The 23,752-nt window shown below is 41.6% G+C and overlaps 1 protein-coding gene and 1 long non-coding RNA gene across 6 annotated transcripts in view; one reads left to right on the top strand and one right to left on the bottom strand.

Moving 5' to 3' along the window:
* The window catches only part of rassf6 (Ras association domain family member 6), a 33,632-nt gene extending 23,217 nt beyond the window's left edge, over positions 1-10,415 (bottom strand). For 2 of the 3 annotated variants that reach the window (XM_052020376.1, XM_052020374.1), the window contains exon 1: positions 10,195-10,415. In XM_052020376.1, coding sequence (XP_051876336.1) covers positions 10,195-10,262 — 68 coding nt within the window. In that variant the 5' untranslated portion in view covers positions 10,263-10,415. Of the gene's footprint in view, positions 1-665; positions 765-10,194 lie in introns of all 3 variants that reach the window. The other variant, XM_052020375.1, reaches the window with a different exon arrangement.
* LOC127572768 (uncharacterized) overlaps positions 8,751-23,752 on the top strand; it is a 66,812-nt gene continuing 51,810 nt past the window's right edge. For 2 of the 3 annotated variants that reach the window (XR_007956684.1, XR_007956682.1), the window contains exons 1-2: positions 10,677-10,821; positions 20,964-21,094. This is a non-coding gene — a long non-coding RNA (uncharacterized LOC127572768). Of the gene's footprint in view, positions 8,885-10,676; positions 10,822-20,963; positions 21,095-23,752 lie in introns of those variants that run through there. The other variant, XR_007956683.1, reaches the window with a different exon arrangement.

Below are 23,752 nucleotides of genomic sequence, written 5' to 3'. Positions count from 1 at the left end.
TTAGTGACAACATCTATTGATATCATGGTTTTAACATAGAAAAATGGTACAAGGTGCTTTATTGGAGGACTACCAAACAAAAAGTTACACAGAAAAAAAAAACAAAATGTCAGATAGAGGTAGGTTTTATGGAGAATTTTTAAAGGAAGCAAGTGAGGTGGGCCTGGAGGCTGAGGGACGGAATTCCGGAGCTTAGGCTTTGGAAGCTGAAGACATGGCTACCAATGGTGGAGTAATCAAATATGATCTAGAACATATTGGAGCTCAGATATTTTGCTGGGCTAAAGGGCAGAAGGATGTTGTAACAATAGGAAGGAGCAATTCCATGGAGGGATTTGAAAACAAAGATGTTACAATCAAGGCATTGCTTAACCAAGAGATGATGAGAGTTAGCATATGTGGAGCAGACGTTTGGATTGCTTGTAGTTAGCTATGTGGCAGCAAAGTGTAGAAGTCTTAGGTATATAGATGTTTTATCACTAGCTCTCAACCATGAATATTCTAACTCAACACTGATGTACCCTTCATATGTTTGTTTACAATGGTAAGGCCAAAATATGTTATTCATTCAGATACAAAGGAAGCTCTGCCAAAACTAATCACTTTATAGTAATGACTGGAAAGGAATCAAAGATAAATAAATCTTCTAAACAGAATCTTGGTACCTGGAAATGGTCTTGCCTTTACGAACTTGAATTTCAGGCTGCAGATGTACAGTGTTCATGACAAGTGCATTTATTCAGAGAAGAGGGAAACCTAAATAGCTGAATAAATAACATGGGATTTTTTTTTATCAACACATGCCATGATTACTGTAATATTCTTCCCTGAGAAACTTGCTGAAAACATCTACATTCAATGCTGAGGTGATATCTGGAAAGCTAACCTTCCTGAATGGTAGCATCCAGGACACGTTGAGCTAGGCCTAGCCCTGCACTTTGTAACCTAGTCACATTGGTCAGAACAAACACAAACAGATATATATATACTCAGGTAGATATATTTAGCCTATGAAGCCTCTGAAATAAAAGCTCTGACATGTCAAAGTCACATCCCCACTTTCACCATTTGCCAATCTTGTGAAGAGGTTTGAATGCTTCTGAAGGTTCTGTTGTTACTTTTCTAATTAAATAAATAATTAGAAATTAAAATTATTAAAACAAAAGTACTTAAGAACACTATCAATTAATTAAGAGCATTAAATCAAAGGCAAATAATATAAAAACTGCAGATTAATTTTTCCAGCGCAACAAGAAATGGCGGAGATTTCCCAGCTAGTTCCAATGATTAGAGACAAAGTTACCAGCCTGCAATTTATTGGCAGACTGTCCTCTACTAATCAGACAAACTATATCAAGTTAAGGACATATTTGTGGGTGAAAATTGCTTCATTTCCATGGATTTCTAACCCAAAATAAAAGGTCTCAGATAGACAGGTGTGATGTGTTTGTGGGGGGCAATTTGGCTATAAAAATCTGTAGGTGCATTGCTGTGTGTTTGGGTTGATAGCCCCTTCCAATTAACTTTGGGCGAGGGGCACAGTTTTAACTTGTATCAGGCTTATCATCTAAGGTAGGTTAACAGTTCAAATGCATAAATGCAAGAAGCATTTTAAACAACGCTGGTGGGCAGCAGATGCAATTAACCATGTGAGTGAGATTCTTATGTCTTGGCAATAATAGATAACTAGCTCCAAAAAGGAAGGGTTTTACTTATTCCTGGATACAAAGTATTTAGGAAAGAAAGGGAAGGGAAAAAATGGAGGGAGAGTTTTGATTAAGGAGAATTTTACAGTGCTGAAGAGAGAGGAAGTATTGGAAAGATCAAGATCTGTTTATGAGAGGTGTGATTATACAACTAGAACTATTCTATAGGCTTCAACTTGTGGGATGGATATCATGGAGCAGATCTGGCACAGAAATTGTGGAGATGTGCAAAAGCTATAAAATAGTGATAACGAATGGAGGACTTCAACCAGCCAAATATGGACCGGCAATGATATGAGAGGCAAAGAGAAGTTCCTGAAATTTATTGAGTTCAATTTCTGTGCCTACCAGGAGTTCCTGGACTTGGATCTGGAAAATGAACTTGGCAAAGTAGAGCAAGTATTGGTGGAGAAACATCTAGGAAATAGTGTTCAGAAAATCATAAGATTTGGAACGGCTGTGGAAAAGGACATAAACCACTCCATGAAAAATAATCAGTTACTGAAGAGCCAACATCAATGGGATAAGAACAGATCTGGCCAGGTAAAATGGAATCAAAACCTAGCAGACAAAACTGTCATTGAACAATGGGAGGCCTTTACGATGAAAGTGTTTTCAGTTACCAACTAGGTACATTACCATGAAGAAGAAAGGCCAGGAAACTTATGTCAGAGCTTTCTAGATGACCAAAAAGGCAGAGTAAAACAGAATGGAGAACAGAACATTTGACAGATACCAGGTTGTTAACACAAGTGAGAAGCAGGTTGATCACAAAAGGTTCAGATGGGAAGTTCAAAGAGTAAACAAGGAAGGCAAAGAGAGAATGTCACAAGAATGGCAACAAACATAAAAGGGAAAACAAAAATATTCTATAGGCATTTGAGGTACTAAATGAGTATCTTCCATTGGTCTTTACCCAGGAAAAAGATGCTGGTGGAGAATCAGCAAAGGAAGATGCAGTTGAGATTCTTGATGGGCTAAAACTTGTTAAGTGGAGGTATTATAATGGCTGACTGCCCTGAACTGGATAAATCACATGGTCCTAGATTGTTGAGGGAAGGAAGGGGGGGAATTACAAAGGTCCTGGTCGTAACTTTCCAAATATCGATCAATTTTGGGGGTATTAAAGAAAGAAAATGGTGGTAAGAATCAGCAGGTCAGGTAGCATCTGTGGAAAGAACTGGAGATTGGTCATCATCCTGAAATGTTAACTTTGTTTTTGTTTCCACAGATTGAACTGCTGAGTGTTTCCAACATTTTCTGTTTTATTTCAGATTTCCAGATTTTTGTTTCAGGTTTTCAATTAAATAATACAGATTTGTAATAAAAACAGAACACTGTAGGAACTCAATAGGTCAAGCAGCATCTGTGGAGGCAAAATGTGTCAGTTGACATTTCAGGTTGAGACCCTGCATCAGGACTCAGAAGGAACAGGAAAGATTGCCAGTATACAGCAGCGGGTAGGGGGGTGAGATAGAGGCTGATAGGTCATAGGTGGAACCAGATGGGGAGGGGGTAATGGGCAGACGGAAACAGGTGGGAGGAGGGGATGGGAGGGAGAACAGAGGGAGAAGAAAAGTAGTTGGATAGGTTGCGAGCACGTGTGTGTGCACGTGCGCGTGTATGTATGTGTGTGCGTGCATGTATGTGTGTGCGCGCGTATGTGCTTGTGTGTGTGCTTGCCCGTGTGTGCATGCGCGTGTGTGTGCTTTGCGTGTGTGCTTGCGTATGTGTGTGTGCACGTGCGTGTGTGTGCACTTGCATGTGCATGTGTGTGTGTTGCATGTGTGCATGTGTGTGCATGTGTGTGCATGTGCTTGCACATCAGGTAGGTTACTTGAAATTAGAAAATTCAATGTTCATGTCATTGATTGTAAGCTAGCAAAGCAGAATATGGGATGCTACTCTTAAATTTGCATTTAGTCTCTCTGTCTCTGAGAAGGCCGAGGACAGACAGGTAGGTGTAGGAATGGGAAGGAGAATTAATGGGATGTCAACCAGAAACTGGAGGTGGCCATTGTGGACAGGGTACAAGTGCTCCAGCAATGTAGAAGAGGCCTCATCGTGAGCATTGAATTCAGTAGACCAGGTTGGAAGAGGTGCAGGTGAACCTCTGTCTCACTTGGAAGGGCTGTTTAGGTCCCTGGATGGTGGTGAGGGGCGAGGCGAAGGGACAGGTGTAACACGTCTGACCATTGCAAGGGAGAGCACCAGGAGATGGGGAGCGGTGGGTGGAGAGGGATGAGCAGAGCAGGGAGTCATGAACAGAGTGGTCCCTGCAGAAAGCAAAAAGGGGGGAAGGGGGACATGGCGCTGGCAGAAATGGTGGAGGATGATTTGTTGGAGGCTGGTGGGGTGAAAGGTGAGGACCAAGGGAACTCCATTGCTGTTCTAATGGGAAGGGGGAAGGTCAGAGCGGACATGGAGGAAATGCAGGAAGTACATGTGAGGAAAAACAACATCTCATATTCCACGTGGGATGCTTATAACCCAATGACATGAGCACTGAATTTTCCAATTTCAGTTAACCCACCCATCCTGATGCTCTCCTCCTCCATACACTCGTCTGTCCATCCAGTTTTTTTCTCCTTTTGTTCACCTTTCCCATCCTTCTCCCACCTGGTTCCACCCGCCCATCATCCCCTCCTATCAACTACCAGCCTGTGTCCACCCCCCCACCACACTTCTTACTGCTGTATACCAGCAATTTTTCCCCTTCCAGGATTCTGTTTTGTTCTAGATTCCAGCATCTGCAGTCTCTTTTGGCTTCATAGGTTCAGGGGTGCCATTTGAGGACTGGAAAATCAAAAATAATACTATCTTGTTGAAAGAAGAGCTCAGGGACAAACCCAGTAACTATGCACCAGTCAGTTTAATCTTGCTTGTGAGGAAAACTAGAGAAACAATAATCATGAACTGAATTAGCAGTTATGCGGGTTAGTGTGAAATGATTAGAGAAAGCTAGCATGGATTTGTAAAAGGCAAATCAAATCTAATTTGACAGACTTTTTTGATGAAGTGACAAAGAGGATTAATGAGAGAAATGTTGTAGAATATGGACTTCCAAGGAATGTTTGATAGGGTGCCACATAATAGGCATCTCATCAAGACTGGAAGAGTAGGAACATAGGTCTAAGAATGCATAGAGTGTTGTGGAAGCCTGTGGTGACATTTAGAGCACATTCACTCACTCGCCAGTGATACTGTACCACTGATCTTGCCTGCAGCCTTGGCATCAAGAGATTGTGTGTTGAGCAGCTGTAAGGCCTGAGCCCTGTGGCAATGAGGTTGGAGACACTTTGCTTGACTGCTTTTCACAGCATGGCAGTAAAGTTTCACCTGCCACAAGACTGAGAACAAATTGAAAGTAATGATGGGATATCTCCTGGTACCTAACAGCTGACGTAAGAGATGTAGATTTTAGAACTATCACTTTCTAAGATACTAGAATATTACATTATAAATATAATAATGAATTAATGAAGTGCTTTATTAAACAAAAAATCTTAGAAAGAGAGGGTTTGAGAAACAGGCAGGGATTATTTTGCTTGATAAGGCCCACACCTGTTCCTTGGATATGGGATGTGTCTCTGCTGTCACTCTCTGTTCACTTCCTGTTCTCCCATCCTCTCAGTGCCTCTGAATCTCTTTCTGATTGTCACTCTATACCTCGTAACCTCTCTCTCCCTCTCTCCCTCTCTCTCTCTCTCTCTCTCCCTCTCTCTCTCTCTCTCTCTCTCTCGCTGTCTCTCTCTCGCTGTCTCTCTCTCTCATTTGCTGCCTCTATGCAGTGCAATTTAACATTGGCCTGCTAAAGTTAGGCACTCTTTCCAGCCTGCAAAGTGCCCTGCTCCAGTTTTGTTGCCTCTGCCGGATCCTCCAGTGCAGCTGACTGAACCCACACTGACTGCCGTGCCCTGTTTGCTGCTGCATACTTCATCTAGATCTGGCTTTTTAGAGACTGCAGTCTAATTTGAGAGGCATTTCACTAGTCAGGATTAGGTGCCATTGAAGGGCTGGATAAACTGAACAATCGGAGCCCAGTGGGGAAGAACTGAATAAAATTCCAGGCACGCTTACGTATAACAAAGCAGCAGGCGGAATTCCATTCTCAAATGTGAGAAGAAGGCCCCTCTGCCATGGCTACTTGAACTGACCTTTGTACGCTGATGTACCACAAGAAATAAAAAATGCAAACATTTTGGCACATCACAAGAACAAAGAGAACTGAAGCGACTGTGACAACAACTGTGGGGTCTCTTTGCGAAGCATGATGGGAAAACTATTTGCTCGAGTGGTATTGAAGAGCCAACAGACACCGGCTGAGCGAGTGTATCTAGGACCTCAGTGGAGCGTTGGAGCAGAAAGATCAACAATAGACAAGATGTTCTCCTTAAGGCAGTGTAGGGAAAAATGCAGAGACCAGAAAAAACATTGTCCCTCACTTCTATCAACAAAGCATCTGACCTTGTGAAGGAGCAAGGTCTCTTCTTGTACCTTTTCTTTTTAGAAAACAGAATTTAATTGTCTCCCTCATCAACTAAACATCTTAGTTAATGTTTCTTGCAAGGCTGATTCCAATGGCATAAATTCCACTGTCTGTTACATCAGGTAGGGCCCAAAGCTTTAAGCACGAGGGTCCATTTTCAAGTTGGAACTCTGGGCCAAAGTTGTTGCTGGCACTTGGTTTGGTAGTTCATGAAAACTAGCACTGGCACTCTGTCATTAAATGACATACGTTGCTCATTTGATGTCACTCTCACACAGATTACCATCATCCTTAAAGAGGTTGCAAAAGCAGTGATGTAGGCAGACTGTATGCAGATGGAAACACAAGAAATTCTGCAGATGCTGGAATCTGGAGCAAGACACAAAATGTGCTGGAGGAACTCAGCAGGTCAGGCAGCATCCATGGAGGGAAATAAACAGTTGATGTTTCGGGCCAAGACCCTTCATCAGGACTGGAAAGGAAGAGGGAGGAAGTCAGAATAAGGTCGTGGGGGGAGGGGGAGGAGCACACGCAGGCAGGCGATAGGTGAGTTCAGGTGATAGGCGAGTCTAGGTGAGGGGGGAAGGTAGATGGGTGGGGGGCAAGATATAATAAGCTGAGAGGTGATAGGTAGAAGAGGCAAAGGGCTGAAGAAGGAGTCTGGTAGGACAGGGCAGTGAATCATGGAATAAACAATGGGGGAGAGGAGGAGAGGAGATAGGCAGGTCATCCAGAAGGGGAAGGAAAGACAAAGGAGTGGGGGGGGAGGAGGTGAAGAAAAAGAAGGGGTGGGGTTACCGGAAGTTAGAGAAATTCATGTTGAGGCCTTCAGGTTGGAGACTCCCAAGGCGGAATATGAGGTGTTGTTCCTCCAACCTGCATCTGGTCTCAACATGGCAGTAAAGGAGGCCGTAGAGTGGATTCATCCTCACTTTGAGCCTTTCTTCATCAAGTAGAAACAATCTGCTCACTGCGCTATCCCCAAGTTTCTCCCTCCTGTACTCCTTTTTTATTCCAAGTACCATCCTGACATTCCTCTTCATTTCTGAGTGGGCAACATTTCTTGGCAGTGGCATTGCCAATTGAGCACCAGACTGTGGGAGGGGAAGTGCCAAGAGAATAAGGCACTATGAGGGGGTATTTCTGCGGGGCACTGCGACTCTCTCCATCTCCCCTGCAAAACGTTGATTCAGTCTCCCTCCCCTGTATAAAATACTGACTCATTCCATTTCCCCTGCATCACTGCCAAATCCCTCTTATTATTGTGTCCTGGTACTGAATCCATACATCTCCCTGAAGCAGTACCAACTCATTCTATCTGCCCTACAATACTGCTGTGTTCACTCCTTGTTGTTATGGCAACTCATTTACTAACAATGAGAAACCTTAGATAAGAACTCAGTCACTTGTAGGTGAACCTGTCTGGCAGCTTAAAGATACTCTGAAGTATCCAAAACTTGTTTGGTATTTCAGCATTAGTGTCTGTGTTCATGAAATCAACAACCTTGAGCCTTCAATGAAAATTTGAAGCAGAACACATTTGCAAAAGGAACATTCCTATTTGCAGTAAAAAAGAACTGCTGGAAGAACTCAGTGGGTCAGGCAGCAACTGTGGAGGCAGAGGGATAGTCAACGTTTCGGGTCAAGACCCTGCATCCAGAATATTCCTATTTCTTGGTATTATGGTATTTATTGGATTTCTTGACATCCTTACTGACTCATGGGAATCACTGGTTTGTGGCTGTTCAAAATAGGGAAAGAGTGTCTGGGAATGAACTGAGCACCTCCAGTCTCTGCGATGGGAGCACACACAGAGCATTTATAAACAGTGGAAGGGGTGTATAACATCCTAAACCCAGCCATCTGGTCAAGCTCCACTTGCTATTGTTGTCCAGAGTCTGTGGATCAGATGTGAGACTCTTCAGTCACTTCAGAATCTACAGATCTGGAGGGAACCAAGTCAACTATGAGAGATTACTGAAGAAGAGAAGATAAAGCATACTTTCTTCAAATCTCTGAAACTGGGTTTGGAAACCACCAAGGTTAAAATCAAATTCAATAGATTCAATGTGCAGAACATCAGTGGGGATTCAAAGTCCAAAGTTTGCTACACATGGCTATATGGAGGTGGAATCTGTCCTATTATCTGATTAGTGGTTTGTGAAGATTGCCTCTACTACAACCCTTACTTGCTATCTGGCATGACCCAGAGGAAGATTAAATTCCAAGGATCAGATACTTTGCAAATGAGTTTCATGCATGCAAATTAGTGACTGCAGTATCCTGTCTAAAAACTTACAACAGACCTACACTACAACAGACCATTGGAAACAGTGAAAGTTGAATGTTTGCAGAGATGAAAGGCAAACTACTCTCATGCCAAAAGTTCAAGTCTTCAGGCGAAGGGTGAATTATCCGCAACAATGTTGGAAGCTTCACCTTTGCCAGGAACGTGACTTAAAGGTTACTTTCTGCAACAGATTTTCCACTTCCTGGTTGATGATCAATTGCAAACTAATCTATCCGCCTTTCTTCTTCCTGAGCAGTCCTTTAGAGTCAAGTATGACTTCCACAGGATGAAATTGTTTCTTTTAACCTGTATTGGCTGATGCACACCAGCTACCACTGGCCTTGACAGAGTGAGGTCATGGTGCTATGGCCCAGAAGATCAAACTCGTTTGGAGACCAGGTATCTAAATTCTCTCCAACCTTTAATACACAGCAGGCAATGGTAGATTATTTATTGGATTCTTCTTCATTGGTCACAACACATACTCACCATGTTTCTTTAATACATAACTCATCCACAGTTCTTTATTTAGTTCCTATTTTCACTTTAGCTGCCATCACTATCCAAAGAGCAATGTTAAATGTATTTTCTAATTTAAAGAGGGAGGCAAAGGTGGCAAATTCTTGAATTTCTTGAATTCTGGGACTGAAGTGGTGTTTTGATTGTATTTAAGAGTTCTCTGCCTGGGAACCTCACTGCACTCAAGGAAGGAAAATATTTGAAAGCTGAAAGATTGACACTTGCTTCACTTTTTGCCAACCAAAGTACACAATACAGGGTAACCAGAAGAAATGAATCGAGAGAAGTATGTTAATAAAAAGCCAGCAAGCTGGTTCACTATGAAAAAAAATGAAAAGAGTAAATGATAGAAAAGAAAAAAAAAGAAATTGTGCACAAGATTCCATAAGCAAGAATAAGATAGAACCTTGGTGCTGTTGAGGGCTAAATGTTAAGGAAACTACACCAGACACTGGCCATGGAGTTAACACTTTCAACCTGAGGGGGTAAAGGGGGCATTGAATTGTGGTGTAAAAATGGCAAAGGACTTGATTATACTGCATACTCCCTAAAGTACAGTGTTTTGGTTAAATATTCATTAACCCTTCGCAGTTCTTATTGGGTACAAATGAATAAAGTAAACATGCATTTGCAACAAAGTACTTCAGTCACAAGCAGGATTTAAAAGCAAAAGATTAAGCAGCAGGAATGCTATTTCATTCTCAAGTTGTAACATGTTGAGCTCTGTAATGAACTCCAGGCTGATAAGGCTAACGTGGCAGAATTATAAACTATGTTGAGAAACATAGCACTGTAAGAACCTAACTTTTGCTGGTTATTTAAATGCAGAAAATTAAAACACAGTCAGTGTTATTACAACAGTGTGCTTCGAGCTTTCATTTTGTTGGTATAAACAAACATGGTGCCTTTCAGTTTGTAGTGAAACATGTAAACTAATTCCAGTGCCAGTGGCTTTCAGTTGTTTGCCATGACTGAACACATCAAACAGATGCTATTAAAATTTAAGCAGCTGGGAAAATTTCAGGATTAGTACAAGAACATGATCTGGATGCTTTTGTGCAACCAGTCTGGTGAATAATAAAACGGGTTACTCTTCGATCCTGATCTTCTCATTCCCGGACCAATTTAACAAAGACATATTCAAAGGAACAGTCATAAACATAATATCTTAATCTGTAAGCTTCACTCACCTGATGAAATCCAAAGTACAAATGTTGAACTCTTTCACGCACCCCTTTACTTGCCCATTCAGGATCATGATAGCTTCAGAAATGCCCGTCAGTTCACCTCTAAAAATGTGGAAGGGCCTCAGGAAGAAGTTAATTATCAGCCAAGCAAAACTGTTGTGTTTGAAATATGACACACCCAGTACCAGCTACCGTGTGCCTTTGGAAGTGTTTACTTTGCTGTTGTATCAGCTGATATAAACACTCCCCCACTGGCATTGTCGGAAGAGAACTCTGTACTTCTTTGGGAAACTTTCTGTTAAAGGAATGTACGACTTCTATAGAGGAACTTCCCGAAGTACATTAACTCCTGTACCAGTTCTTAATGACGTAGCACATTCAAAGACTTATGACTAAATTTAGTTGATGTGCTTGTGTAACCCACTTTATAATATTTGATACCTCCAAAGTGCTGCCACCACTGGACACACCTTTCCTTCTTCTTTCCGCATTCTGAAGGAACTGGCTCAGTGTTCCAACTCCAGTAGAACCCTTGAAGTAATGAACTCATTTCCTTGTGCAACTACAGGAGAACCAACACCACCATTTTTACCTTCCCCATTGTCCAGGGAACTCACACTCTCCTTCCAGGTAAAGAAGTGATTTACTTATATTTCTTCCAGTTCAGAATACTGCCCCTCTAAATTGGGGAAATGAAATGCAATTTGGGTGATTACTTTGCAAGGCACCCTCTGTTCAATCTGCAAATTCCATAACTCTTTGTCTTCACTGGAGCCGCAGCCATTTAAGATTAGTGATTGGAGGCAGGGTAGGTTGCTTTAACCTTTTGTCTCTATTGGCAGGCATCTCTGGAAAAAGTTGTGGGTGAATGGGATTGCTCTGCGACTATAGTGGTTGTTCACTTTCTGTTAAGAATTTTGTAAATGCGTTATCTTGAAGTTTGTATTCATTTATCTGAATCCATTATTATACCAGACAACCATGTACAAAGTAAAAATGTTTCTGCCATATTAGTCAGTCCCGTCCCAAAGAACATTTTGCTTGGTAGGGGTAAAGAGGAGAAACAAAAGTAATGTCTTGGCCTCCTGCATTGGCCACTGTAAATTGCCCCTAGTATGTAGGTAAGTGGTAGAATCTGGGGGGAATTGATGAGAACAATAAAAAAGTGGGGATTCATGTAAGATTAGTGTAAATGGATGGTTGATTGTCAGTCTGGACTCAGTGGGCTGAAGGGCCTGTATCTACAACATAGAACAGTACAGCACAGAACAGGCCCTTTGGCCCACAATGTTGTGCTGATCTAAATAAATTAGTAATCAAATGCCCAACTAAACTAACCCCTTCTGCCTAAGTATCCATATCCTTACATTTCCTGCACAGTCATGTGCCTGGGGGTTCATATCCACAGATCACTGAAAGTTGCCTCACAGGTGGATAGGGTAGTTAAGTAAGCTTATGGGATGTTAGCTTTCATAAGTCGAGGGATCGAGTTTAAGAGCCGCGAGGTAATGATGCAGCTCTACAAAACTCTGGTTAGACCACACTGTGTCCAGTTCTGGTCGCCTCATTATAGGAAGGATGGAGAAGTGTTGGAAAGGGTGCAGAGGAGATTTACCAGGATGCTGCCTGGATTAGAGAGTATGGATTATGAGGAGAGACTAAGGGAGCTAGGGCTTTACTCTTTGGAGAGAAGGAGGATGATGGGAGACATGATAGAGGTATACAAAATATTAAGAGGAATAGATAGAGTAGACAGCCAGCGCCTCTTTCCCAGGGCACCAATGCTCAATACAAGAGGGCATGGCTTTAAAATAATGGGTGGGGAGTTCAAGGGAGATATCAGAGGGAGGTTTTTTACCCAGAGAGTGGTTGGTGCATGGAATGCGCTGCCTGGAGTAGTGGTGGAGACTACTACGTTGGTCAAGTTCAAGAGATTGTTAAATAAGCATATGGAGGAATTTAAAATAGGAGGATATGTGGGAGGAAGGGGTTAGATAGTCTTAGGCGTGATTTAAAGGTCAGCACAACACGGTGGGCCGAAGGGCCTGTATTGTGCTGTATTATTCAATGGTTCTATGGTTCTATCTAAGAGCCTCCTGAATGCCCTTATTGTATTTGCCTCCACCACCACCCCAGGCAGCACATTCCAGGCACCCACCACTCTCTGTGTAAAAAACTTGCCCCACACATCTCCTTTGAACTTTCCCCTCTCACCTTAAATGCATGCCCTCTGGTATTAGACATTTCAACCCTGGGAAAAAGATACTGGCTGTCTAGTCTATCTATGCCTCTTATAATCTTATAAACCTCTATGATCTCCCTTCAGCCTCCACCGCTCCAGAGAAAACAACCCAAGTTTGTCCAACCTCTCCTTATAGCACATGCTCTCTAATCCAGGCAGCTTCCTGGTAAACCTCTTCTGCACCCTCTCCAAAGCCTCCACATCCTTCCTATAATGGGGCAACCAGAACTGAATGCAATACTCTAGATGCAGCCTAACCAGAGTTTTATAAAGCTGCAGCATAACTCCCTGATTCATGAACTCAATGCCTTGACTAATAAAGGCAAGCATGCCATTTGCCTTCTTCACCACCATATCAACCTGTGTAGCCACCTTCAGGGAGCTATGAACTTGGACCCCAAGATCCCTCTGCTCGTCAACACTGTTAAGGGTCTTGCCATTAACAGTGTACTGTCTCTTTACATCTGATCTTCCAAGGAGCAACACTTCACATTTGGCCCAGTTCATCTGCCATTTCTCTGCCCACATCTGCAACTGATCTATATCCCGCTGTATCCTTTGCCAGTCTTCTACGCTATCCACACCACCACCAATCTTCGTATCATCTGCAAACTTACTAACCCACCCATCTACATTTTCATCCAGGTCATTTTTATACATCACAAACAGCAAGGGTCCCAGTACGGATCCCTGCGGAACATCACTATCTCTCAATTACTGATCCTATGACAGGCTGTGTTTATGATATTTATTTCAAGGTGTGTTCAGAATTAGATTTCGAAAGTAAATGTAATAAAATGTAAAACCAAAGAATGCAAGACCCCCTCCCTCAAATCTATACGGCTGTAGCTGATGATGCTCTTGTGGGTTACATTCAATCCAGGATTGCCTACACATTAGTGTATTAGCACTGTGAACTATCCTTCACTGCCTATTTACACGAAGGAGAATATTTCATGGTGAAGCACTCGGTATGAATTGTGGCTTTGAAGACACATACCACAGAGTCCACAGCATGTTGTTACCTGTGTTGTGTTGGAGGAGGCTGTGTATTGAATGTTGCTGGAAGGTGAAAACCTCAATCCAGGACACATCTGCGCACAAAACATTCTGTCATGGCAGGTGCTTCTACACACACCACACATTTTTTTCTGTTGCACTTCGGTTCAGGGTCTTTTTTTCCTTCAAGATTCACTTTAGATCTGGTGAGGTGTATACCTGGACTCCAAGAGTCACCCAGCCTCTGCTAGAAGATCTTGCACCACCACACCGTAGTTGGGACGTTCTCCTACTTTCTTATCCCAATTGGGAATTTCTGACTTTACCGACCCCAGAAAGAGTCCAGACCTCTGACCTCAACTGTGAGCCCAGACTTCCCCACCTTGACCATAGCTGGGCGCTCGCAGGTTTAGATGAATGAAGTTGGAGCTGAGTGTTAGGGCAGGCATGGTAGTGCAGCAGTTAGCATACTGCTTTACAGCGTCAGTGGCCCGGGTTCAATTCCGGCCACTGTCTGTAAGGAGTTTGTATGTTCTCCCTGTGTCTGCGTGGGTTTCCTCCGGGTGCTCCGGTTTCCTCCACATTCCAAAGACATGCAGATTAGGAAGTTGTGGGCGTGCTATATTGGCGCCGGAAGCATGGCCACACCTGCGGGCTGCCCCCAGAACACTACGCAAAAAGATGCACTTCATTGTGTATTTCAATGTACATGTGACTAATAAAGATATCTACTCTTATCTTATCCTAGACTGTTGAGGATGGACACATAGGTAGGTTGAAAAAACAAGTATTAGTTTATTAAAGGTATATTAAAATTGATTCATTTATTTCACCGTGGTAAGATGTACATACTCTTGAAAAATCAAGGAAATTAAACCCAGCTAAGGAAGAAAGATAAGAAGCCATGTAGGTATAGTAAAAGAAGAGAAAAGACATTAGGAATAATCTGGGAATGGGAGTCAAGGGAGGTGAGAAGAGATGTGATTCTTTCCTTCAGTGCTCTTGCTCAGCTATTGCCTTGCTCAGCTATTGAGGGAGCACCGTACAAGTGTCATATATCATATGTTCTTAAGACAGAGAAGGAGGCCATTCAGCCCATGGAGTCTATGCCAGCTCACAGAACAATGCCATTCACCCACAAATTTCCTGTGTAACCTATTCTCCCCACATTCTCATCAACTACCAACCTAGTCCCCCCAGCCAGATTCTACCATTCACTTCCACACTAGGGGTAATTTACGGTGACCAATTAACCTATTAATCCACAGGTCTTTGGGATGTGGAAGGAAACCTGAGCACCTGGAGAAAACACAGGTGGTGACAGGGAGAACATGCAAACTTCACACAGACAGCACCCGAGGTCAGGATTAAACCCAGGTCGCTGGGGATGTGAGGTAGCAGCAGTACCAGCCGCGTCATTGTGCCTCCTTAACCGACAATATTTTATTAATTTATGCATAAGACTGTGGCTTCAATTCATTATGTTTTGGAAGTCTATTAAGGGGAGAATTGAAAAATTAGTGAGCATATATTATTTAATTAGCAAGAAAAAAGTAATTTGTTGACACCAGGGGTATTGGAAAGGGATATCATTATGCAGCTGTAATTAACACAGGAATAAATCAAAGTGTTAGGATTTGTATGTTGACTAATGAGCAAACTTATTTATAGAGCAATGTAAGAGTCAGTAACCAAGATCTGGTGGGGAAGAAAATTATTCAAGAGTAAAATAATTATATTGACCATGAGTGTTGAAAACTATTCCTCTGTGATTTTATCCAATTCCCTTCTCTCAAAAAAGACTAAATACTTCAATCTGCTGCGTAATCCATACTGTACAATGTACTGCACCGTGAGGCGACCCCTCTCCAGTAACTCAAACAGATTTTTCCTCAAGATATTTCTTTCACTGAAACTATCTTTGACAGTTGATGATTTGAGTGCACCCATTTAATTTGAGGCATTTCCTTTCACTGCAAGATTTGTTGCAATACTGTGAGATCAATCAATAATCTTTTCTCACACTTTTCATGGAGTGTGCATTATCACACAACAAATTGCTGCATTTGATGGATATCTCTTCAATATACCTACTGTACTGATATCAGTCAGGATATTTGTCATATAGAATCCTTTATCAACTGCATCTACAGTGGTAGGGACTATACTCTCCATTGTCTGGTGAATTCTTTTCCTGAATTTCCCATGGTAGCATAGTTGATCATTTACACTTTGATCGGTCAGTCAAAATTTTATGTAGCATGTCATCATTCACAGCTTGATTCCTTTCACAAAGACAGTTGCAGAAAGGGATCACAGATAATGTGTTCATGACAATTATAGTCATATTCATAACATAATTACATAACAATTCTACCACCAGTAAATTGATTAAAGATCCAGTACCTATCTATTTTTCCAAAAATGTGTCTGAAAGAATCTCCCTCTCCTTGGTATACAGTAATATCAAAAGAATGATTGCCTTATTGTGTTCCGTGTTAAATTCCATTTTGCCTTCATGGAAGCTCATGCAAAAGGACAACAACTCCCAGAAACTACATTTATTCTCCCATAATGGCTAATGTCAGTCACCTTATATGGAATTATAACTCCCTCCTGACCTCAAGGAGTTATAACCTTCAGACCCAAAACATGTAGGACCTTTACTTGCCTTAACCCTATGTTGAACATTACTTAGTGAATTAACGTTTTAACCAGTCTACTTCAAAAACACTTGGTGCAGAAACTAGGAACAGTAACCTGGGAGAAGCTACTTGCAAGTAAGTCTACATCCAAAAAGTGGAATAGTGAGAGTTCAGGGCCAATGTAGTCCTGAGCTAGTTAAAGGTAAGGACAACAAATTCAAGGAACGCTGGATGTCAAGAAATATCAAGGGTTGGATCAAAAAAAAAGGAAGCATGTGGCATATATAGAGAACTGAAAAGGGAGGAAGCCTGACAAATGTATAAAAGTGTATTGGGGGTACTTAAAAAAAAATTAGGAGTGCAAAGAGTATCACCAGTGGACAAGATTAAGGAAAATCCCAAAGCATTTTATAAATATATTAAGTACAAGTGTGTAACCGGGGAAAGAGCAGGACCCATTAGGTACCAAATGGACAATTTGTGTGTGGAGCCAGAAGACATAGGTGAGATCTTAAATGAATCCTTCTCATCTGTACTTATTAAGAAGAAGCGCATAGTTGTTAGAAAATTTACGGAGGGGAACAATGAAATTCTAAAATAAGTTACTACTAAAAAGGAGGAGATATTAATAGGTCTATAGCTGGATAAGTCTCCAGAGCCTGATAAGATGGATACTGCATTGCTGTGGTAAGCAAGGGAGGAGATTGCTGGAGCTCTAACAGAGACTTTAAACCTTCACTAGCCACAGGTGTGGTGCCAGACCAGGGGACAGTAAATGTGGGACCTTTGTTCAACAAGGACAGCAGGGATAAACCAGTTAATTAAAGCCTGTTAATCTGATGGCACTGGTTGTTATTGGGAAAAGTCCTGAGGGAAAGGTTTAATCTACACTTGCAAAGATAGGGATTAATCAAAAATTGTCAATGTGGTTTGATTAGGGGGAAATCTTGCCTGACCAATTTGATTGAATTTTTCAAAGAGGTAACAAAGTATATCAATGAGGACAGTGCAGTTGAGATATTCTACATGAATTCAGTAAGGCCCTTGACAAAGTCCCACATGGGAGACTGGTTCAAAGGGTTAGAGCCCATGGGATCCAGGGTAATTTGGCAAATTGAACCTGAAATTGGACAGAGAGTAAGAAGCAGAGGATAATAATGAAGGGTGGCTTTTGTGATTGGAAGCCCATAACCAGTAGTGTACTGGAAAGCTTGGTGTGGGACCCTCACTGTTTATTTTACACACTAACGATATGGATGTGAATGCAAGAAGTAAGATTAGTAATTTCACAGTTAATACAAAAATTAGTGGTGTTGTTGATAGTGAAGAGGGTAGCCTTAGGCCAGTGGTTTTCAACCTTTTTCATGCTGTGGACCCCCAGAACATGTCCTTGTTAGGTGGCGGACCCCCAAAGTCCACAAAATCAAACAATCGATAATTCATGCATGCAACACTTAAATTACTGCACATAGGCCCTATTGAAATAGTGGCTATTTCAATCACTGATAATTACCAGCAATGACTTTCAGTGTTCAGTTCAATGTGAAGGTTGTGCCTGTTTTGCACTGCAGAGTTTGTCCAAACGTGGTGGTATGTGCGACAAACATACGTGTATGTCATCCTCAATATTCAGTCTTGATCTGTATGGTTTTCATGGCAGTGACTGCAGAAAATGTTATTTTGCACAAGTAAGTGGTTGCAAATGGTAACAGAACATTGACGGCTTTGCCGGACAGCAGTGGATATTCTTGGGAACATGCTATCCAGAACGACACAGTGACATTCGGTTGAACTGCAGGCGCAAAGTTCTGTCAGATGACAGTTCAGCCAATGCTGCTTGTTCACATCTAGTTAAATCAGTAAGCATGCATTCAAACGGATTTCGAATCCAATCAAACATGCTCGTGTCATCGTCGCTGAAATACTCATAGAAGTAATGTGACAGCTGTTGAATATGGTTCAAAACGGTGCTCGCAATGGCCTCTGTTTTAGTCTCGTTCACTGTCAGAAATTCAACCAGCAACGGAAACATATCATAGACGCCTTGTTCGCATCTTCCCTTCCAGATATGGAGTTTTTTCTGGAAGGCATTGATTTTGTCATGCGTTTTCAGAACATTTGAGCCAGGTCCTTGCAATGATAGATTTAAGCTGTTCAAAATGTTGAAAATATCTGCAAGATAAGCTAATCTGGCAACCCACGTCTCATCTGTCAAGAACTGTGCCAATGATCCGTTATGCTCATTTAGAAAAATGAGCAGTTCATCTCGCAATTCATATACATACTGCACAACGCGGCCTCGTGACAGCCATCTGACTTCTGTATTTAGCAACAAATGCTTATGCTCGGCTTCCATTTCACGGCATATGTTTTCAAACAAATGATGATTGAGCGGGCTGTCTTTGATAAAGTTAATGATTTTAATGCACGTGGAAACCACATCCGCAAGATTTTCATCCGTATCCTTTGCAGCCAAAGCCTCACGGTGAATCATGTAGTGGGTTGCTGCTACATGTGGAGCTATTTCTTTCACTCGTGTGACTAGACCCAACTTCCGTCGCGTCATTGCGGCAGCACCATCTGTACATACTCCAATACACGCCAATGCCGATTGTACAAAAAAAGTGTCAAGCACATGGAAAGTTCTTCACCGGTTGTACACCCTGGGAGTGCCTTGCAAAACAAAAAGTCTTCCAAAGCCTCTCCTTCCCAGCAATATCGAACATAAACCAACAACTGCGCAGCACTGACAACATCAGTACTTTCATCGAGCTGAATCGCAAATCTGACTTGCTGAAGACGTGCTATCAGCTGGCTCTGTATATCTTCCGCCATATCGCCAATTGTTCTGTTTACTGTGTTATCAGACAGTGGAATGGCTTTCAGTTTTTGACTAGATTCTTTTCCCAGTACAACTTCGCACATATCTACTGCTGCAGGCGGTATAAGCTCTTCTCCAATTGTGTGAGGCTTTCTGGAACGTGCTATTCGTAATGCTACCAAATATGATGCGCGAAGAGCCTTCTCATTTACAGTGGCGCAGGCTGTCATTTTGCCTTTCTGCTTGAGGTACAGCTCCCTTTGCTGCTCAAAATATTCCTTCAGCTTACTGGCAATATCTGGATGCACTGTTGTTAAATGGTGCTTCAATTTCGCTGGTTTCATTGCATCGTTGGACAGTGTTTGCAAAAACACAACACAGAGAAGTTGGTCTGCATTTGTCCCCACTGCGATGAAGCCATATGAAATGTATTCTGGATCGTGCTTGCATTGTTTTCTCTTTCGGTCACCCTTATCCCCTTTGTCATCAGAATCTTACGGTTTCTGGTCAGCTTTTCTCTTCAGAAATTTCTCCATACTTGGCAATACACGCTGGACAGTTTAATTACTATTACTGATAAACAAAATGATCAAAACTAATCTAAAATTTACACGCTTGTGCACTTTTCGTCTAACAGTGACATCACTGTGGCGTAAATGCATGGTAAGTAAGCAATATTATTAAGGCACACCAATAACGTCACTCAGTCTCACTAACACTACAGTGCACAACAGAATAGTAGTGAGTAGTGAGCACTACTGACTACTCTGACTACACAAACTGAATATTAAGTGGCAGCTTACCAGAAGGGAACACTGTCTGAATCTCTAAGATTGTCGCCTATAGCAGATAGAATAGATATGGCCGATTTCCTGAATAGTGGAAAACTGGAGCAAGCAAGTAAGCTACGTATTTGTAACAGGTCGTTTTTCCATTTTTTTTCTTGGCTTGCTCGCGGACCCCCGGCAAGGACACCACAGGCTGAAAACCTCTGTCTTAGGCTACAAGATGATATTGATGAGTTGGTAAAATGGACAGTGCAATGGCAGATTGAATTTATTCCTGATGAATGTGAGGTGATGCGTTTTAGGAGGGCTAATCGCGTTAGGACATACACGATGAATGATAAGGCCTGAGGGAATATTCAAGAACAGGAGGATCTTGATGTACAAGTCCTGACTTCAGGTAAATCACCGGGTGCAGGTAAAAACAACAACAACAACAACTTCTACAAAGTACCTTCAATGTAGAAAAATGTATCAATGTGCAAAGCAGAAATACAATTAGACCAAATTTTGACACTGTCAAAGCAAAAAGGTGATCACATGCTGAGTCAGAGAAGTAGAACTTTGTCCTCTGTTGTGCACTAAAGTATGCATGTAGAATTCTGCTTCTGAACTTTGTTCCATTGAATTCAGTCACATTGTGTTTAGACTAGAGCATGAATTCTAATATTCTAACTATATTTTAGAAAAGAGAGCACTAGAAAGTTGGACTTAAGGAAGGGATTAAGACAAGAGCCTGCATGGCTGAAGACAGGGGTGCCACCAATGGTATAAAATGTATTGGGAATCACAAGAGGCAAGAGTGCTGGGAGGATCAGAGCTTGAGGACCAGGTGAATGAAAGTGTTGTGAAGCTGGGAGAAGTTAAGGTTGTTATAAAGTGGGAAGAAACTGGGATGGGAATCAGGGAGAAAAGACTGGAATATTCATGCCAGAGGATTTAGAAGAGCAAGAATTTTAAACTTGGCTATTGTAGGCCCAGGGATATAGTACTCCTAATAAGAACACAGGTGACAGGTGAGTGCAACTTGATGCAGGATAGGTTCAGCAAGCAGAACATTGGACAAGCTGTGTGTGTGGTAGGTAGAGAATGGGATTCCAGCCAGCCTAAAAATACTTAAAGGTTCTGGAATGTTCCTTTTCTAAAATGTGACATATGTGGGTTGAACAGATATACAAGTTGTTGCCTGTGTTTTTACCAAATTAAGTCATTAAGTTAGGCCCTCACGGATGATTTCTCTTTGAAAAAATGAATTCCTAAACACTGATTTGTTTTTTTAGGCAAACTGCGATTTCCTGTCACTTCATGCCTGTTATATAGCTAAACCCCGCCTTAATCCTGACACAGAGGAAGAAACTACAGCTAATCTGCTTGGAACAGAGAAACATCAATGTTGATTAGCGTGATGGAAGTGAGTGTGGGGAATATGACGTTGAACTGTTCTGAGGATTTATATCTGCATTAAGTAGAGGGCAGAAGGAAGCTTTTTGCTTTTTCAAATGGTGGAATACAATAGTAGTTCCCACTGTAAGCCATTGAGATATTTTTCACAAAATAATAGTTTGCAATTGCTTGCTTCTGTCATGAAACCTCACCCTTTGGGAGAGACATATTAGGAAAATGCAGATGTGCACCCCATAACTTCCTGGCATACATTCCCAGTGGGAGGAATTACATTGCATTAAAGCTATGGCGAATTCAGTGCAATATTTCACCCCCACCATGCTGATGATTGAAACAAATTGTAGGAACCTTATGGTGAGCAAGAAGGTTTTGGCACGATACAGAGATGCCAATGCATAGCATTACCCAGTCCCCTATTCAGGTAATAACAAGCCCAATAACAATGCCAACAAGGCAGAAGCTGGATACATATTATCAAAACACATATTCCAAAAATGGTTATGTTTAATATTTAACAAGAGCATTAAACCCTAAGAAAATGTTATTACAGTATACAACCTGAATTATCATTTCAAACAAAGAGGACTAGAATATTCATGCCAGAGGAGCTGTGCGCATTTGATGGCAGGATTTACCATCTACCTTTTCAGCCAAAGGTCTTCCTTGGCAACAATGTGCAAAACTTAGACAAAGTGTGGTCAGAAAATGCTGGATTTCTGATACTCCCTGTTGAAGGCATGTGTTGGCAAAATTGATTCGAAGCCCTTCCTATCTCAAAGGCCAAAACTGAAGAGTACAGGATATAGAGAGCTTGGCTTGTGCCCACAGTTACATATGGTAAGAATAAAATTCACTTCACCTTGACCAATGGGTACTTTCAACCGCCAGGTAGACAATAATATTGAGAATGTTTTCTGTAGCTAAAGCATTTGAACTTATATTCAAGACTTGCGTTAAGATCCACACATTTACGCGCAGCAAAGGTCAATATGTCAGTACAGAACGTGAGAACATTGTCATCATCACACACAGCTCCACTTTGGTTGTTTTAATGTAATGTACACTGTGAGGTTTATTTTCTTTTTGAAGATTTCTTTCCAGAATTAAAAATGAATGACTGAGCCATTGCTGCTTGTAAAGTGCAAGACCTGACATGTTTGAGAGTGAAATATTTCTTTATCATTAACAAACATTATTGGTTGTAATTGCAGGATGGGACATGCTCAAAATAATCGTCCTTTTCACTGTAACTGATGACCAAAACTTTTACTTAGTAAAAAGCAAGAAAGACCTTTCTCCTTCTCAGGATGTCCCCAGTCGTTGTACAATCACAGTATTTAGTTAGCATTGTAATGTGTCTGGTTTATTATATGACTTTGTACTACAATTCCTCTTTAAAGTACTACAGGACATAGTTGTTTCTGTTAAAGAAACAATTTAAGATTTAATGCACATAATTTTCTCATTTTTTGTACTAACTCTGTTCATCTAATTCTATTATAACATATGAATTAGAAGGAGTAGACCATTCGGCCCCTCAACCTTACTGTACTATTCAATAAGATCATGGCTGTCACGTCTTCATTCCCTTCCACCTGTGGTAACCTTTAACCCTCTTCTTTATCAAGAATCTATAATCTTCTGCTTTAAAAATATTCAGACTCTCCTTCCACTACCCTAAAGGTCTAGCAAACCTTCTCTGAATTGCTTCCAAAACATTTACATCCTTTCTTAAATAAGGAGACCAATATTGCAAACAGCACTCCAGGTGTTGTCTCACCAATGCCCTGTATAAGATAAGATCAGATATCTTTGTTAGTCACATGTGCATTGAAACACACAGTGAAATACATCTTTTGCGTAGAGTGTTCTGGGGGCAGCCTGCAAATGTCGCTACACTTCCGGCGCCAACATAGCATGCCCACAACTCCTAACCCGTACGTCTTTGGAATGTGGGAGAAAACCGAAGCACCCGGTGGAAATCCACACAACAATGGGAGAACATACAATAAAAAATAACATTCTGCTAGGTTTCCTAATTATTTACTGTACCAACATACTAGCTTCTTGTGAATCACGCAAAGGACACCCAGACCTCCCTGTAACTCAGATCCCTGCAATCTATCACCATTTAGATAATACTCCTCTAGTTTATTTTTCTTGCCAAATTCACAGTTTCAATATTGGAAATATTAATATTACCTTAGATTTTATTTTTGTTCTCCAGATATGGCTCAGGCTGGCAAGGGCAGCATTCATTGCCCATTCCCTTCCACATCCATGGCCTCAGAAAGTTTTGCTGTTCGGACCCACCCAGGTCTCTTGAAACCTTGCACTCCTTGTGCTGGTTGAAGCTTCACAATATTCTGCCATTTTCCCCTCTCACCCCAAGCACATTGCTTCTTCCACCTGTTTTCCAAATGGATGGCTTTCCAGCAGGATTCCTGAGAATTAAATTAACCCGGGCCTCAAATTGAGGTTGTTGGGCTCAACATGCTCCAACCCATCCAAGATCTCCTCCAATTGTCCACACTCTCCAGGTGCTCTGTCCAATGTATCTGGCATTGCTATTTAAAAATTCAGGCTCTATCTTTGTCTCCCTGGGAGAAGCTGAGCTGTTGTACCAGAAAGTGATTGAAGATGGATATGAATGAGGAAGGGCAAG

This window comes from Pristis pectinata, chromosome 7 (genome assembly GCF_009764475.1).
Source record: "Pristis pectinata isolate sPriPec2 chromosome 7, sPriPec2.1.pri, whole genome shotgun sequence".
Classification (NCBI taxonomy): Eukaryota; Metazoa; Chordata; class Chondrichthyes; order Rhinopristiformes; family Pristidae; genus Pristis; species Pristis pectinata.
The sequence above is the reverse complement of the archived record's forward strand: the minus strand, read 5'-3'. Positions and strand labels throughout refer to the sequence as shown.